The sequence below is a fragment of the Pleurodeles waltl genome, chromosome 11, assembly GCF_031143425.1.
Source record: "Pleurodeles waltl isolate 20211129_DDA chromosome 11, aPleWal1.hap1.20221129, whole genome shotgun sequence".
In the NCBI taxonomy this organism is placed as follows: Eukaryota; Metazoa; Chordata; class Amphibia; order Caudata; family Salamandridae; genus Pleurodeles; species Pleurodeles waltl.
The window spans coordinates 91441848-91460398 of record NC_090450.1 but is presented as its reverse complement, the minus strand read 5'-3'; the positions used below and the strand labels follow the sequence as shown (position 1 = coordinate 91460398).

Sequence of the window (18551 nt, the reverse complement as noted above, 5' to 3'; positions counted from 1 at the left end):
CTAGCCAACAGATTCGCCTTTTGTGGTGGGGCGTGGGGGTGTTTGCATAGCCAAGGAATGGTGATCCTAAGGGTTACCATGGTGCCTTGTGATATCTGTGTCCTGAGAAATCCACAAGATTTGTCCTGCACCGCTTTGCAATCGCAGGGTTTCCCAGTTCTCAGGGTCTTTGCCAGGAAAGGTTTTCAAGGTTTCACCTTGAGCTGCAGAGCTCAAGGTGGAATGGTGACATCATCATAGCAGTATTCTCAACACCGCCATGCTGGTGTTTCTCGCTGCCCCGCCATTTGCTTACCACAGCCAGACCGCCCACGAAATTAAGGACAATTATCGCTATGGTGTGAGAAGGAGGGTACTGCGCACACAAAAACACACACACAAAGGCAGAAAAATCAATGAACAAGAACACATTCCGAGATCATAAAAAGTAAGTGGAGATGTAGATTTTTAGAATTATTTTGCAGCAGGACATTACAAATCTGGTAGATAAGACAGACCAACACAGAAAACATTTAATTTGATCAGGTGGTAGATGTGGTAAACTTGTAAAATGTGACACTACAGAATCAAGGGTGACAGTAATGATGGCAGAAAATAACTGTTGCTTTACCTAATTAAGTTAGGGACACACGCAATACTGGGCGTCCTGGAGGTAAAAGGTGATGCCACAGACGCCTCCAGTTCAGACAGTGATATGCCACTGTGTGCCCGCTTTAGTGCCTACCAGTTCACATGGGAATTAAGAATCTGTTTTAGTACAACTGCAAGTAGAAAATGCAATTACTATAAAATAGCCATGGAATGAACATCTTATGTTTCACAAGGTATGTACATTCATAAATAAGACAGCCGAGTTGAGGCTTAGGCAACATAATACTATAATTGTAAAGCTATCCATATTTCCATTCTAAACCCTTTTTGGGGGATTGGTGCCTTTTCATCAATGATTCGTGAAATGCCGATTACTGCAGTCCCAAATAAAAATAACGTGTACTGTTACATCCAGGGACTCCTATACTAGAAGTCCTTGATTGTAACAGTACCCTTTTCAAGATGACAAGATGCATAAAAAAATGTCAGGCTTTCCTTCCAAGTCCCAGAGCTGGCTGGAAGGGTATTTACGGCAGCTATTAAATACCAAACTCTGGGTTTAAGAATTTAATTGGTGCGAGGAAATTATACATTTTAGGAGGTTTATAAATTGCAATGCAGAACACAATGAGGATCCCTGCTTTTTGCATCAAAATTTGTATATTCTGAGATTTACCAGGCCTTTTCAGATGGTAAGTATCAGGTCTGACCTACTGATATGTAACAGGGGAAATCTCCGACCTACTCATAATTGAGACACCCGCACAAATGGGTTTGCATGGAGGTCGCAATTTATCATGGCCCATGCACCACCTTTAGAACTTTAGACTACTGCGAAATCGCTGCACCGCCAGGGTGTTGTCCCCACACAGGATGCTCCACATATCGCTTGGAGAAACGTATGCAGGGAGAGGAGACCAGTAATGAGGACAATGTGCTCAAATCCAGCTGTAAAGCCACCTCCACACGTTATTCCCCATTCGGAACCCCAAGAGCTGCTTTGCGAAGGAGGTCCTCAGTGTGCAATGCATCACAATGCAGCCGAGTACCAGGTCAATGGTATTGGCAGTTTAATTCAATTGTGTAACTGTACTGCACCCGAGCAATGGGCATAAAGAGAAATCTATACCTTTGTACAACACAGGCTCCAGTCTAGCACAAAACACACTTGCAATTGAATCAATGTAATAAAACTGACATATGCAAAGAGTGGTACAGAAGTAATGTATGGCTAGACACATTTTAAAAAACGTATCAGGCCCATAAACTATCACAAAAATACCTTTCAGAAAAATAGTTGCTACCAAATCAAGGGGCAGATGCATTTAAGATGTTTGGTAGGTGAAAACCTGGCACAACCTTATTTTTTTAAATTAATTGTTATTGATATTTAATGCAAATCATACATCATTTTGCAAGTATCATTGAGTCATTTTATAAAAATAACACAATTAAATCATAGGATTCTCTGCCGGTATCAAAACCGTTGCTTACAATCAACAATTTACTAACTCTGAGCTTGTATATGCCCCAGTAAGCTCAAACAGGTCAAATTGACTTTTTCACCGAGTGGTTAATTCAGGCAATTTGGAAAAGGGGGCGGGAGGTGAAAATCACCATGTGATGCAGGGAAATGTATTCACAAAACTATACCTCTGACGTCCTGCTTAGATTTACAATACACCAGTTATATCAATTACTATCCCAAGACCAACCTGACTTTAAACCTCAGTGCATCATCAGATCCCAATGCGAACTGCAAGCAAATGGCACTGTGCCTGCTAACCCCACTTCAGAATCACAATACCAACAGTGGATGCATTGTCACCTCTTTGATTGGTGTAAATGGGCGACGATTCACAACTGTGGAAAACCACTTTCTTGCTGTCCCCTGGAAACAGGTAACTGCACTCCCAATGTCCCACCACGCTAGAAGGTGGAGGAGACATATTGAGACGACTGTTCCATTGACACAGGTTCTGCACAACATGGCTGGTCAAGAAGGCATGTCTTAAAGCATAAAGGCCACTGTAGGCAGTCGAACACTGGCTACTGCACAGCAAAGCATCTGTCCAGCACGTGCATATCAAAGACCCAGTGCTGCAAATCATAGTCACAATAATGCCTGTCCAACAGCAGGCACACACGGGCATGCCTAACTGGCATATCTTGGAAGAGCAAACATAAGGATCCTGAGTTACATGCTTATTACTCAACACATACTGCTTCAGTTTGGAAATTATATGCCCCTCGACTGACCTACGAGACAACGTGTTCTAGAATCAGCTCACAATTGTAAACCAATTACTACTAAACATGCTTTCGCACGTTAGTAAGATTTCATTTGCAACGTGATCAATTGTGCGAATGACACTGTTGTCAAAAAGATGGAGAACCCATATCCTAGTTCACATTGCACATTAATAGAACACTCACTGAAATTAAATGTATGTCAAGTATCACTTTCCTCTACCCAGAACTTCAATGAGAGAAAAACATCTGTTTTACCCCATAGATGCAAAAGTTTCACTTATATTGTCAAAAATAGATCATCACCTCAGAACGAATCAGTCTTGCTGGTTAAGCTGTCATAGTCGAGTCTTCACTAAATGAATAACTAGTACATGAGTAAACGATATACACATTTATTTTTAAAATACTGACTGACTGCTTTTGAGTAAAGTCAAATAGCTCATAAATAATTATGGGACAGCCACCACCACTCTAACCCCAGCCTCTCATTCCTTGTGATCCTTCGAAGGATTTAACACACAACTCGTTTGTATCAGAGCTGCAAATAGAGCGGGTGAGACATACTTACACCGCAGTCATTCGCTCCATCTCCACACATCCCGACGTAGTAACTATTAAGTGAAAAGAAAAATATCAGTCTTGCAGTTCTTTATTTAGACAAAAAGACTTTTTTTTCAAATGCATTTCGAACAACATGACACCTTTGGAAGACACTCAATTAATAACATCAATTAGGACTGATATCCTTAGATATTGTTAGTTAACACTTCATATGGCCTACAATTAACCACACAGGAGATCAGACAATGTGCTAATTATGCCCGCAGATTATATATTTATTTGCTGAATTCGTGCACTGTGGACTGCATCGACATACTGGAAAATCCACATAGACAGAGGAGTGTGGGAATTTCGTCCATTTTACCCCCGTTCCTAGAGCAGAGGAGCCCCTGATCCACTGCTCTGTGGGCCAAAAAGACAAGACAAGACAAGACAAAAAAAAAAAAGAGTTGCGTTTTAAAGCACTGTGAGAGGCTGGTCAGTGTATTTACCTTATTGCAACGTGCATCAAGTTAAATATACTGTCCAGTCCCTCATAGGGAACTTCAGAGTAACTTCCTTGGCAGTGATGGTTGTGTGCAGTGCCTACCTGAAGGGACCTTCTGGCAGGCAGGCCCCACACTCAAGCTCCCCTTGTTGGTGAATTTCCTTTGACGAGCGCTATCAGGGGTCGATCATTTTAATAAACATAATGTTCAATCAATCAGTGTTTGTTAAGCGCAACCACTTACCCGTGAGGGTCTCAAGGCACGGGGGTGTGGACAATCCATCAGTGCTGTCGTTCTAAACATAATGTAATAACCATTACGTTAACTGCAATGGGCGACCCCTGACGGTGCAAGGTGGCAGAGGAATTTCTTTTTATTTGCATTTGTCAATGTCCGAACAAGAAATTCTTATTGTGCAGAACATTTCTTCTGCATTCCTCTGTATTTCCAATCTGCAGGAAACAGTGAAATTGCCCTCAGTTTTCCTTCTGCTTACAATAGATAGGAAAAAGGCAAATTTTCCCCATCCTTACTCGCACCACGATTATCCAGGACAGTATAAAAAACACTGAATGAAATACCTGGGGGAACAGCAACGTACAACCGCAGCATCTAAACAACATGCTTTTTTAAACAGCACCCAACGACAGTGTTGTACAATAGCATATACGCTGAAGAAGAACAAGTTATCTGTTCTTCGGTAACGCCTTATCTGGTAGAGACTATATCTAGTCTATCAGATTCATTATCTTAGAGTTAGTCCCAGCCATCAGACTTGTGCTGATGTCAGTTTTGTTTTGCGACTTAACACCAGGAGTGCTAAGCAATGAAGAACACTGACCACTGGTATGGAAAACTATGGCCCTGAAAGGGAAGTAGTTCTCTCTCTAGAAACCCGTTTGCAAAGTAGGGAGGATGGTGGTCCAGTAAAGATTCTACAGCTAAATATAGTCTCTACCAGATAAGGCGTTATCGAAGGTAAGTAAATAGTTCATCTGACAGACTTCTAGCCGCAGATTCCTTACCTTAGAATAGATACCCAAGCAATGCAATTCCCAGAGGTGGGTCTGCAGACCAATTTCAAATATGGACCGGACTGTCCAGGTAGTAGTGTTTTGTAAATGTGTGCAATGATGTCCAAGTTGCTGCCTGGCAGAACATTGCATGCTAATGCAGTGGTCGCAGCTTTAGCTCTGGAGGAAGGAGCTCACAAGCCCTCAGGGGATTGCTTCTCGGCCAATGAGTAGCATATCTTTATACAGAGGATGATCCATCTGGAGATGCTCCACTTCTGCACGGCCTGTCCTTTCTTTCCTCTGACAAACCCGACAACGAGTTGGTCGCACACCCAGAACTCTCATGTACGGTTACAGAAAGATAGTGCTCTTTCTTAGTCCAGAGGTGGAGTCACTACTCTTCCTTGGAGGGATGTGGTGGAGCATAAAAAGAAGAAGGGGGGATGGACTGGCCTATGTGAGAAGGAGTGACCACTTTCAGAAGAAAGGAAACTCTTGTTCGAAGCACCAGTTTGTCTGGATAGATTGTGGGGTCAGGAGGCTTTGATGAAGCTCGCTGACCCTCCAGGCAGATGTTATCGGCATGAATAAAACTGTTTTGATGGTAAGCAGCCTTAGAGGATAACTATAGAGCAGCTCAAATGAAGCACACATCAGGAATGTCAAAACAAGACTGAGGTCCCATTGAGGCATGATAAAGGGTGAATGAGGGAACATATGTTAGAAACCCTACAAGAACCTATTTACAGCAGGGGATTTGAAGAGGAATGGCTGATCAGGCAACCGCAAAAAAACAGAGATAGCAGAGAGATATCCCTTAGGAGTGCCCAGAGGGGAGCCCTTCTGGGCAGGATAAACATTAATAAGTTAAGCCTGAGAAAGAGGGTGGGGGTGGCAGAAAGGGGATCCAATTGGCTTTTTGAGCATCATGCCATGAATGTTTCCAAACAGGCAAATACTATTTTGGTGGCAGGAGCCTTGGCTGCCAAGATTATGTTAGACTTTGGGAGGAAGGTCGAAAGCTGTCAACTGACATTGCTCAATCTCCACGCAAGAAGGTGAAGAGTGGACGGGTTTGAGTGGAGGATACTCTATAGCTGCTGCGACAGGAGATCCTCTTAAAGGGGCAGCCTGATTGGAGGATCGATGACCATGTTCAACTGCGCGGGATACCAAACCCTCCGTACCTAGTCTGGAGTCACAAGGATGACTTGTGAATGGTGATTCATGATTTTCTTGAGAACTCTGAAGTGGTATGTGTGGAAAGGCATACAGGAGGCCTGACTTACACTTGACACTAAAAATGTTTGAGCAAGTGCTGCCTTGGAAACTCCAGTGCACAGAACTGCTGACATTAAGCCTCCTTGGCAGTGGCGAACAGATCTAACCAACCCTCTATTCACTGCTGTAAGGGACCTTGCAGCACCTCTGGATGAGTCGCCATTCGTGATCCATGGGGCATTGCTGACTGAGTTTGTCCGCTCTGGTGTTCAGAGAACCTGACAGATGTTGAACCACAAAGGATATGCCCTGACGATACAGCCATGCCCACAGGCGCAGGTAATCTTGACAAAAGGTCCATGACCCCACACCGTCCTGTTTGTTTGTAGTAGCACTTGGCGGGGGTGCTGTCTGTGAACACTACAGTAGCCCTCCTTTGATGCAGAGTAGAAAGGCTTCCAATGGCAATCGGATCGCTTGGAGCTCCAACAGGTTGATGTGGAGTCCAGATTCTGACAGAGATCGGAGTCCTCTGATCTCCACCTCTTCCAGATGGCCACCCCAAACCAGGAGTGACACATCTGTCATTACTGTCAGATGTGGTTGGGGGAAGGGACAGATGTCTGCAGCTTACCCATTCATGGTTCATTAGCCTCCACTGCAGATCATTTGCAGCTCCCGCCGAGATCCAGACAATGTCAGACAGAGTCCCCTGATGCAGTGCCCACTGGATTTTCAGACCCCACTGCAGAGCCCTCATGTGCCAGCGAGCATAGGTCCACAAACAGGATGCAGGAGACCATGAGTCCCAGCTGCCTCTAAGTCAGTCCCACCGAAATCCAGGATAGAGGCTGAAGAACAAGTTACTTGCCTTTAGTAACGATATATCTGGTAGAGACATATTCTAGTTGCATATTCCTTACCCTAGAATTTCCCTGAGGCGTCAGACTGGATCTGGAGATTTTCTTTGAACAGTATCCCTGAGCACTGTTAGGTGTCGTTGGTCGACTCCACAGCATTGTTGGCTTTGTGATCGTCGTGATGACGTTGCGGTCATATATAGGTGCCACCCCAGCGCACGGACGTCGCTTCCTTTACGACTTTACACGCCAGTAGCACAGAGCCATGAAGAACAATGAAAATGGTACACCAAAACTAGGGCCCTTGAACGGAAGTTCCTGTCCCTCAAAGTCAGTTCGCAGAGCAGGGAGGATGGCAGGTCGGTAAGGAATCTGCAACTAGAATATGTGTCTACCAGATATTTCATTACCGAAGGTAAGTACTTTGTTCACCTGATAGACACTTCTAGTTGCGGATTTATTACGCTAGAATAGATAACAAAGCAATATCATCCTGCGAACTAAGATCACACTAAAAAGTCTAGAAGGACCGAGCGACCGAACTAGCCATCTCTGCGGCAGTAATGTTTAGTGAACATGTGCAGGGATGCCTACAACGTGGCCTGGCAGATATCCAGGACTGGAACTCTGCATGCTAACTCAGGGGGTTGCTTTTTCTCCAAAGTGTAGCACATCTTGATGCAGAGGACTACCCATGGCGATATGGTCTTCTTCTGCACCACCCTTCCTTTCTTTGCACCCACATAACCCATTAAGAGTTGATTGTTCATCGGGAATCTTTGCTATGATTTAGGTAAAACACCAATGCTCTTTTTGGATCCAAGAGATGGAGTCTCTCCTCCTCTTGAGAGGGATGTGGGTGTGTGTAAAAAGTAGGCAGGGTGATTGACTGGCCTACGTAAAAAGGTGTCAGCACTTTGGAAAGGAAGCAAGCTCTAGTACGAAGCACCACCTTTTCAGGATGGGGAGCCAGAAATGGTGGCTTCAAAGAGAGAGCCTGGAGCTCACTCACACTGCGACCAGAGGTGATGGCATTCAAGAGCCAGAGGGGACAGTTGTGGAGCGGCTCGAAAGGAGCACACAAGAGATATGTGAGGACCAAGTTCAAATCCCATCGGGCATTATGAAAGGGATAGGAGGTAACATGTGGGTGAGTCAGTTAAGAAACCTCACAACAATGGGAGATTTAAACAGAGAAGGTTGGTCTGGCAGCCTAAAAAAGGCAGAGATGGCAGACAAATAACCCTTGACGGTGCCCAGAGCAGAGACCTGCTGGGCAAGAGAGAGAATCAAGAGAACATCAGAGAGAGGTGCAGAAAGTGGATCAACAGACTTGTTAATACACCATGCCACAAATTTGACAGGCGTATACTGCTTTGGTGGAGGGACGCCTGGCTGCCAAAATAATATCACAGACTTTAGGCAGAAGGTCAAAAGCTGTCAACTGCCACTGCTCAATCTCCACGCAAGGAGGCGGAGACTGGATAGGTTCAGGTAAAGGACCATCCCCTGTTGCTGCAACAGAAGATCCTCCCGAAGGGGCAGTCTGATCAGCGGATCGACGGCCATGCTTAATAGCTCAGGTTACCAGACACTTCGTGCCTAGTCCGGAGGCACGGGGATTACTTGGGCCCAGTCATGCATGATCTTTTTCAGAACTCTGGCCAGAAGTGGTATTGGCGGGAAGGCGTAAAGGATGCTGTGCTTCACTCCTGAAGAAAAGTGTCACAGAGTGAGTTTTTCCTTGGACACTCCGACTTGCAAAACAGCTACCATTGCGTGCTTTCTGCAGAGGCGAGCAGATCTAACAAGACTCTCCCCACTGCTGAAATAGACCTAGCATCACCTCTGGATGGAGACACCATTCGTGATTGACTATGCATCAATGGCTGCGTTCGTCTGCTCTGGTGTTCAGAGAGCCCACCAGATGCTGATCCCGCATTGAAATGCCTTGGCGTTCCAGCTATATGCAGACAACCCCACTACGCACTGCTTGGTGCAGTACCACATGGCAGTGGTGCTGTTGGCGAACACCTGCACCAATTTCTCTTTGTCAGAGGGAAGGACTGCTTTCAATGCAAATCGGATCGCCGGAGCTCAAAAGGTTTATGTGGAGACCAGACTCCACCGGGCCTCTGATCTCCGCCTCTCCCATGTGGCCATCCAATCCCAAGAGTGACGCATCCGTCACTACTGTGAGATCTGGTTGGGAAAGGGAGAGAGATCTGACGTTGGACACAATCTGGATTCAATAACCACCACTGCAGATCTAGTGGAGTCCCCTTAGAGATCTGGACCTTGGAGAGATTCCCCATGAGCTGCACCCACTGGAATATCAGGTCCCACTGCAGAGCCCTCTGGCTTGTTGGACCAGCGGGATGCAGAAGGCCATGAGGCCCAGCAGCCTCAGAGTCATTCTAAGCAAAATCCAGGGTAGAGGCTGAAACATCAGGATCACGAATATCCTGGACACACTTTTCTGGAGGATAAGCCCAAAACCGTACTGTGTCCAGAACAGCTCCAATGAAAGGGAGCGTCTGAGAGGGAGTCAGGTGTGACTTCTGCACGTTTATAGTGAACCCCAGTGAATGCAGGAAGTTCAGTCATTGTCTGGAGCTGGGGAATGACAGCCTGGGGCGAGTTCGCCTTCAACAGCCAGTCGTCAAGGTAGGGGAAGAATAATACCCCTAACCTGCACAGGTGAGCTACAACTACTACCATCACTTTTGTGAACACCCGACGGGTGCTGCAAACACCAAAGTGCTTGAGGGCCACTGTGAACAATAGGTAACAGCTGTTGGCAGGCAAGGTTAGATCATGAAAGTTTGGTCCTGCAAATCCAACACTACATTCCAGTCTCCTGGGTTAAGGGCAGAGAGGACCTGAGCTAGCATGAGCATCTTGAACTTCTCCTGCTTGAGGAAGAAACTGAGAGGGTGCAAGTCTAGGATAGACAAAAGGCTCTGTCCCTCTTGGGTACCAGAAAGTAGCGAGTATACCAACCACAACCTACTTCTGGTGTCGGCACCCTCCCTATGGCTCCCTTGGCCAAGAGAGCCATCACTTCTTGGTGGAGAAGGGATGGGTAAACCTTGGTCAGCCTGCCACAAGTTGGTGGCATGGAGACTCTCAGAATCTGTGGGTACTGCATCCTTGGCCTTGCAGAGGCTGGGGAGCATTTGCAGCGTAGTGGTTGAGGGGGTAAAGGCGGAACTGGAAGCCCCTTCCTGACCTCCCTGGCCACGGAAGGCAGATTTCGGGTGGCAAAAGGCCATGGAAAGGCCCAAGGACCTGGCCGTGGCCCTGCTGTCCTTAAAACGTTCCAGCAATGAATCTGCCTGGTCTCTGAAGAGACAAGAGACATCAAAGGGCATGTCCATAAGTGATGCTTGGCCATCCCCCAGAAAAACCAGTTGTCCGCAACCAGTGTGGTGTCATAAGGCCACTGTACAGGTCATCCCTCTGCGCAGTGAGTCAGTTGTGTCTAGTCACACCGAATTGTGAAATTAGCTGCGTCTTTCCTGGCATCAACAGCCTGGGAGAGTACGGCTTGGACCACCTTTCTGACTGCTGGCAGCACCTGCATGACCAAATCCCACACAGCATGGGACAGCGGCCCAAAAGGCATGCAGAGTTTACAAACTTCAGTGCAAGGCTGGTGGAAGAGAACATCTTCTTCCCTAAGGTGTCCAGCCTCTTGAATTTTCGATCTGGTGGTGTGGTTGGGAATACGCTAGGTTTTACATGTGATGTGGTGGCTTGGACCACGAAGCTCTCCAGAGTAGGATGCTAGGAGAGGGCGTTTGGGTCCCTTAAACTAGGGTAATGGTGGCGGGCAATCATTCTGTTCACAGGAGTCCCTGTGATTGGCTGGACCAGGTCCCAAGCAGGAAGTCCATAAGTTCCTCTTTAAAAGGAAGAAGTGGTCCTAATGTGGACACTCCTGGCTGAAGCACTTCTGTTAAAATAGTCATCTAGACTGCCACTGAGGGTAAGCTGACGTTCAGGGCCTCTGCCGCCCTCCTGACTACCACTGCGAAGGAAGCTCCTTCCTCCATAGCAACAGTAGGGAAATGAAGAATGACAGTATCTGGAGATGTATCCATTCTACTGGCCTCACTCAGATCCTCACACCAGTCCAGAGTGTCAAAAAGCTGGTATTCCACAGGGTCCAGCAACTCTTCCTTTAAACCTAGCCCAAAAGAATATGGGTCAGGCTCCCACCTGGAAGGTATGGCTCGAGTCAGCGCCAGTCAGACGGCACCCCTCAGGCTCTATATCAGAATAGGAGATTAGAATGGGGTGCCAGCGCCAGGAACATCGACATTGGGACTGGCGGCTGGAAAAGTCGAGATGGCACGCCCGACATCAGTCGGGATCCAGGAATGGATCTTATGGGCCAGACTGCTGTTGTGAAACCAGAAGGGGCCACTGGTGAACGCTTGGGGCCCGAAAATACATCAGAGGCCCATGGCCTCACAGAACTCCCAACTGGACGGGGTCGCTCCGGCTCCAGGAAACTCAGGGAGGTGCGGAGATGACCCAGGCGCTGGCTCTACCGTGGAGCCAGTCCTCGAATGTGGAAGCGCCCTTGTCTCATCAGCTAACAGACAGCGTGAAGCTGAAGACCTCTTTGACAACAACTTCTTCTTGTGATGGTGTGACTTACCAGAGTGGACCAACTCCTTTGAGTGCGACGAATATCTTGGATTCCGTGACTGCTCCCAGGATCTTCCTCTTGACCGGGACCTCAATCGTTGCTATGTGGCACGTTGAGCAGCCAAGAGCTTGAGGGTTCGCTCCCTCAAGTCCTTCAGGTTCATGGCACGGCAATCTGTGCAGGGGTTTGGGTCGTGGTCACTCTTGAGGCACCAGAAGCATAAAAGGTGCGGGCCTGTCGTCGACATTGATCGGTGACAGGCACTGCAGGGCTTGAAGCCAAATTTTCTTGATGACATCCTAGCACACCAGGAGAAAAACTTCAAAAAAGACTTTGACAGAGGACAAAAAAATGTTTAGGCAAAAGATGACCAAATGGAAGCTCTTCCCTGATCTGCAAAGACTGGTGTGGAAAGAAAAGAACTGACATTAGCGCGCGAGGGTAGCACCTATATAGGGACCACACACGTCACTTCCAGCGTAGAGTATGTCAAAGATGCCACACAGAGCCGAACGACTCCACAAACCAGAGCACAGGATTACTGCTCATGAAAAAATGTCTGGGTCCAGTCTGACGTCTGGGGATAATTCCAAGGTAAGGAATCTGTGGCTAGAAGTCTCTATCAGACAGAAAATGAATGGACGACGATATCAGCAATATGGAAGTAAACATTTTGTTTCTGGATGCCACCATCCGCCTATTCCAGTAAATACATTTCAAGTAATTCAAAGCACTACCTGCAAATTCATGGTCTATGAAATTAATTACTTAAATGACATATAAGATGATTGTATCAAAAAGAAAGGTTGCCAGGTTTTTCACATAGGTGATGACTAGATGGCGACCATCACATGTCCAAGTAGTCCAAAATGCACACTTCCCTAACACCCCAGATGCTCCTTCCTTACTACATGTTCCTTTTCACCTTTTAAGGCCAGACAAATTGAGTTTGTTTGGAGTGGAGCTTCCAAGCACGCGCAAACGGATGTGCCAGAATTTGCAGGTATTTCAGGCACCTGAATGAATGATCCTTTGTCAATAGTGCAAAAAAGCTTTTAATGTCATTCTTCACTTGGCTGGAAGCCACCTCAGGACAAATTAAGACACATCTTTGTTGCACTGTTTCGCAGTTTACCCTTTTTAAATACCTGCTCAATGGTTTCAGTTATCCCAAAGGGCGCTTGCTGGCATGGTTCACAGCCACGTGTCCAACTAAGATACCTGAAGCATAATACTTAGATAATTGGGTCTTAAACAAAAGCAATTAGTACTGCTCTTGGAGAGATCCATCTGTAGCGTATCTGTCATGGTATCCGGAATATAGCAAATGTGTGTATTTTTCTAAGAATGAGTAAATTATTTCAATTGAGTTGTTTAACAGTAAAGTGCCATCAATGGCATAAGGCTTTAGGGGTTTACTGCCTCATAACCAATCAATGAAACCTTAAGAACACGTAAAATGTGTCAGAAGTGGTGCATTTCAGAAATTATGCATTAATAATATATCCCTGATCACTTCTACTTTCAAGATCTGGCCATATTCCCAACAGTTTTCATTACACAAAAAAAAAATCAAGCGAAGGTGGGCTCCATAATATTTACTTCTACAGGTAATGTACAGAGAACAGCCTAGAGGTTGTAAAGTCCAGATAAGATTTTGTTACGGTAAGCTACAAGACCTAAACTTTAAGTAGAGATGCGGACAGAATATGTGCCTTGTCAGAAAACGCCAGAAGCAAAAAGCTATTTACCTAGTCTCGTTTGTTGCACACACTTCTGCCATCTAGTGTTGGCTTGGAATTTTACAAGTTATTATACTTCAGAGAAGTGGTTTGAGACGACTCATATCTCCTCTGAAATCCTATCCATAATGCAGAAGGACACTCGTTCTCAGACTGGATTTTACACCATTAGGCTGGAGTTCAAAATCATTGCAAGCTGTGTGTACTAAAAGGAAGAACGTGTTACTAAAAATACGTTGAGACAGTAATTAAAGATACATACCCAATCTCGTCTACTCACGTCTGGGGTGGTGGATAGGGTGCATATGAATCTACATCACTACAAGCTAAGTACAGGTTTGCAACATGTACTACTGAATCTTACATGATCGGTTTGGACAGATTAAGTAGTACCCAAACCCCTACAGAGGTGGCCTGTGAGGACAAGTGGAAAACATCTGGACCAAGATTTTAAAAGTACAGCCTGCATGAATGTCCACACAATAGTGTTTAGGGAATGTGAGAACAGACAACCAAACGTCAGCATTACGTACATCTGCTAGTAGGCTATTTCTTAGGAATGCCAATGTGCCTCCTTTTTTGCAAGCAAACTGTGCTGTAGGCACAGCATGTAGGGTGTGTTTGGCTTTGGTATAACATAGCTGAATGCATATAACAATAGGTCTATCTTTGGGATAGGACCAACATAATGTGGGTGGGCAAAATGCAGTAAACAATTGTTGGTCTTTCTGATGGGCTTCACAGTCTACACATAAAACACAACGAGAGTGTGTGCACAGCACACCCCGACCTTTGCTTAGTTGCATGGAGGGTTCTTCGACTCATGGTACTGAAGTTCACTCACTGTTCTGACAGCGGTGATAGCAACAAGTAAGATTACTTTTAGGAAACAAATGGGTGGGACACGAATACAGGGATTCAGAAGGTGTCCACGTAAAGCGAACAATGTTAAGGTCATATCAAAGGAATAGGGGCAGCCAAGGGCATTACAATGTGAGGGCAGCTTGGACTGATAGACCTGAGGCCCGAACTCTGCATGACTCCCCAGTTCTGGAGACCACACCAGCTCAGCAGCATATGATGAATAGACAAGAAATGAAAGAAAACCACAAGGCCTGCCTTGTTACTTGTGTTTTAAGTCGGGAGTCGGGAGGAGGTGAATAAGATGTATTTTGCTGGCTTCTAGCAGGCCAGTTTGGAGCTTGAAGTGTTAGTGTTAAACTGTAATAGGCAACTTTCTCCTCTGATTTGAAAATAAGTCAATATCCTTGGCCATGAGTTTACATACTCCTCAAGCAGGTGTGTGTCAGGATAGCATTTCCCCTTTTTTAAAGGACACTCAGCATGGATGAAAGGATGAAGTAATTATAGTCAAGGACAGATCTGATTAATTTTACAGGGAACTGTGGGAAAAACAAGCAGATCCCAGCTCTGCAAAGTCGGTGAGTGCTACAAGTCAAGGCCGAGGTGCACAGACAGTGTTTTGTGTGGGCTGTAGTAATGAAATAGCATCAGTGCAGCATACTTGATTGTGATGAATAGTGTAACCAGGCAAATTCCTCCTGGACTTTTTTTTTTAAAGTGTAATACTATAGTGTAATAATGGGATCAAGTGAACTAAACGAGTACTACAAGAACTGACTACAGTGACGAATGACGTGGACAAAAATGTTTCTGTAACCTGGATTCAAGTTGCAACCACAGAAGTGCAAATTTACAGAAGTGCGCTACTAGAGCTTGAATATCTGCTGTAGATGCGGACGGAAGTGGACTAATAAAGCTGTGTAGCTCTCAGTACTGGAATGAAAGAGGATGCTGTGTGACCGCATAAAGGGGCATCAACACAGCTGCCTGAGGGCTGTAATATCAGATGGTACCGGAGGGTATTGTTAAGATGCACTGGTATGCCTGTTAGTGCAGGCTTTAACATTAGATGTGGACTGCTGCATCACTAAGTTGAACATCAGCTGCAGGCAGGCAGGGGTTTCTCTGGCTCATGATTGAAGTGCACTGACAGATCTGTGTGTTTACTCGGCTGGATAAGCAGAGGTGCTGCATGCGACGAATTAAACTGAAAAGCTGTAGGGAATCCAAGTACTGGAACAATATGAGGTACTGTAGGTAAGAATAGGTGCATTGGTAGACTTGTTGCATCCTTCACTACTGGACAAGGTAGGGTGCTAAGAAAAGCTGCATGTAACTCCCCAAAAGTGGTATAGCAGGGGCTGCGTGCGGTTGGGCAAGACTAAGATAGATCAGCAGTTATAGTATCTGTGCCCAGTACCTGAATGGGACAGTGCCCATAACTGAAAAGCAAAGACTACTACTGGTCAGCTAAGGAGGTATTAGTGGAGTTCTGCGACACATTACAGGGATTAATTTGACAATGCACATGTGGATCCAAGTATCTGAGTTATAGTTTGTGCTGCTTTGCAGCAGTAAGATGCAATGGCGGAGCTGCTATATTTCTGCATCTGATCTGGAATGGTGGGTGATACTTTGCGTTACAACAGTTCATTTCAAAGAGATGTTTGTTCAAAATGCTAGGATGGCAGGGGTTTCTGCAGGCCAGGGTGGGATGCTTTGGCAGAGTTGTGCGATCCCAGTGCTGGGACTGTGGTACACGGATGTGAACCAGTACAAATCCACCATTATCATGGGATCAGTGTTTGCCAACAATAGGCCAAAAAAGCAGGAGAAACGCAGGTGGCAATTCTGCACCATGGGGGGCACTTCCTATTTTATGACATAAGACAACCACAGGAAGCCTACCACGCAGCTCTAGTCTGACTGAGTGAAATGTTGCCTGCTCAGATTGCTAACATTATGGTAACTGGATTTCGCACTCTCCCAGCCAAACAGAATATGTCCCTGCACTTCGGGCTGGCGCGCAGCTAATCAGAATTGCGTTCTGTGGCACAAAGACGGGGTAAGAGCCCAAGCATGGGCAGTTTTCTGTTTTCAAGCAGGAATTCCAACAGTTTCTTAAATATGCCTGAGGAGAAGATTTTGGTGGCTTTCTTCAAACGAGGTTTGCTCTACAGGAGAACTGAAAAAAATGAAGATTTCTTCCGATCTGCTTTTTTGGCACATTTTATACCCATCCCTAGCTAAGTGGGTCCCGCCATATGTTATGCCAGAGACCCCCGTACAAACTTGTGACAGCAATGGCGGCACCCCCGGAGACATTACTCTTTCCAAACCTTCCATAAACGTATTCATGGAAGAAATCTGAAGATAAAATGGTGTGCTTCGTTCAACAGATAGTTTGCCATCACTGCTAGAAATATACATATGTGGAGGACGCTAACCCTGCCTTCTGCATGTGTAGCAGACAATGGGCCAGATGTAGCAAAATGCTAATTTGCGACTTGCAAATTGCGAGTCCCTGCGACTCGCAATTTGCAACTCGCAAATTGGTATGCTGTACGGTGTCTCAGACACCGACTGCGACTCGCTATGGGGTCGCAATGACCCACCTCATTAATATTCATGAGGTGGGTCGCTAATTGCGTCCCCATAGCGAGTCTAGGCACTCGCAAACATGGAGGCCTGCTGTCGTCAGCAGACCTCCATGTTCGTGACTGCTTTAAATAAAGCAGTTTTTTTTTTTGTTTTTTTTAAGTGTAGCCCGTTTTCCTTAAAGGAAAACGAGCTGCACTTAAAAAAACAAACCGAAACCTTTAGTTTCGGTATTTTTTCAGGGCAGGTAGTGGTCTCTTGGACCACTACCTACCCTGAAAAAATATTTGTGGGTCCATTCACAAAGTGGAAGGGGCCCCATGGGGACCCCTTCCAATTTGCGAGTGAGTTACCATACACTTGAAGTGGATGGTAACTGCGACACCATTTGCGACTGCATATGCGGTCGCAAATGGTATTGCATACCACTCAGAATCGCAAATAGGAAGGGAACACCCCTTCATATTTGCGATTCTGAAATGCATATTGCGAGTCGGTACCGACTCGCAATATGCATTTCTGCATTGGGAAACGTGAATAGCGAGTCGCAAACGGCAATTTTTGCATTTTGCGACTCGCTATTTGTTTCCTGCATCTGGCCCAATGTGTTAGACTGTAAGTGCTAAAAGCTGTATGCTGTAATTACTACAGAAAGTTACAGAATGTTTCCATATAGCTGCATAACATGCAAACATATTGTTTTTCCCTAGGTGCTTTATTTGAATATGTTCAAGCTGCAAATACACAAATTCAAAGATCTGCTGTGTCAAATCACAAGGTTCAGTAACCTGAGATCGGCTTATTGACCGCCGTGCTGATGAGCAAGTCCAAATGCAGTGTTAGTTTCTTGTGTGGGTGAAGGAACAAGTTACTTACTTTCGGTAATTCCTTATCTAATAGCGAATATCTAGTTGCAGATTCCTTACGTTTAAATTACCCCCAGGTGTCAGACTGGATTCAGAGTTTTTCGCGAGCAGTACTCCTATGCACCGTTAGGTGTCATCAATCGGCTCCAAGGCCTTCTTTGGCAGCGTCTGTGATGGTTATGATGTTGTAGTTGCAATATGGGTGCTACCCCAGAGCCCTGACGTCAGTTTCTTTTCACAACTTTCCACGCCAGAAGCACAAAACCATAAAGAAACTGACTACTGGTCTGTTAAAACGCAGGCCTGAAAGGGGAGTCCTTGCCAATAGAAATCAGTTCGCAGAGCAGGGAGGACGGGTGGGTCGTTCAGGAATCTGCGACTAGCTATTGTCTCTACTAGATAAGGCGTTACCTAAGGTAAGTAACTGTTCATCTGATAGAGAATTCTAGTGGCAGACCTTGCCTTTGAATAGATACCCAAGCAATACCATCCCTGGAGATGGGTTTGCCAACCAAGTTCATACTAGAAAGTCCTGCAGGACTGAATTAGCAAAGTGCCCATCCCTAAAGACCTGGCCATCAAGGAATTGGTGTTTGGTAAACGTGTGCAGAGATGCCCACGTTGACACCTGAGAAATGTCAAGGACTGAACTACGCATGCTAACACAGTGGTCACAGATTTAGCTCAGTAGAATGAGCACGCAAACCCTTAGGAGGTTGCTTCTTGGCCACTGCATAGCAGATCTTAATACAGAGAACGACCCACCTGGAGATGGTCCACTTCTGCACTGTCTGACGTTTATTCACACCCACATAGCTGACACAGAGTTGA

The 18551-nt window shown here is 45.7% G+C and overlaps 1 protein-coding gene across 7 annotated transcripts in view; it reads right to left on the bottom strand.

The window, feature by feature from the left end:
* ATP13A3 (ATPase 13A3) overlaps positions 1–18551 on the bottom strand; it is a 429788-nt gene that overhangs the window by 167111 nt on the left and 244126 nt on the right. For all 7 annotated transcript variants that reach the window (XM_069213169.1, XM_069213167.1, XM_069213166.1 and 4 more), the window contains 2 exons: positions 3413–3455; positions 611–720 (listed from right to left, as the gene is read on the bottom strand). In XM_069213169.1, coding sequence (XP_069069270.1) covers positions 611–720; positions 3413–3455 — 153 coding nt within the window. The remainder of the gene's footprint in view (positions 1–610; positions 721–3412; positions 3456–18551) is intronic.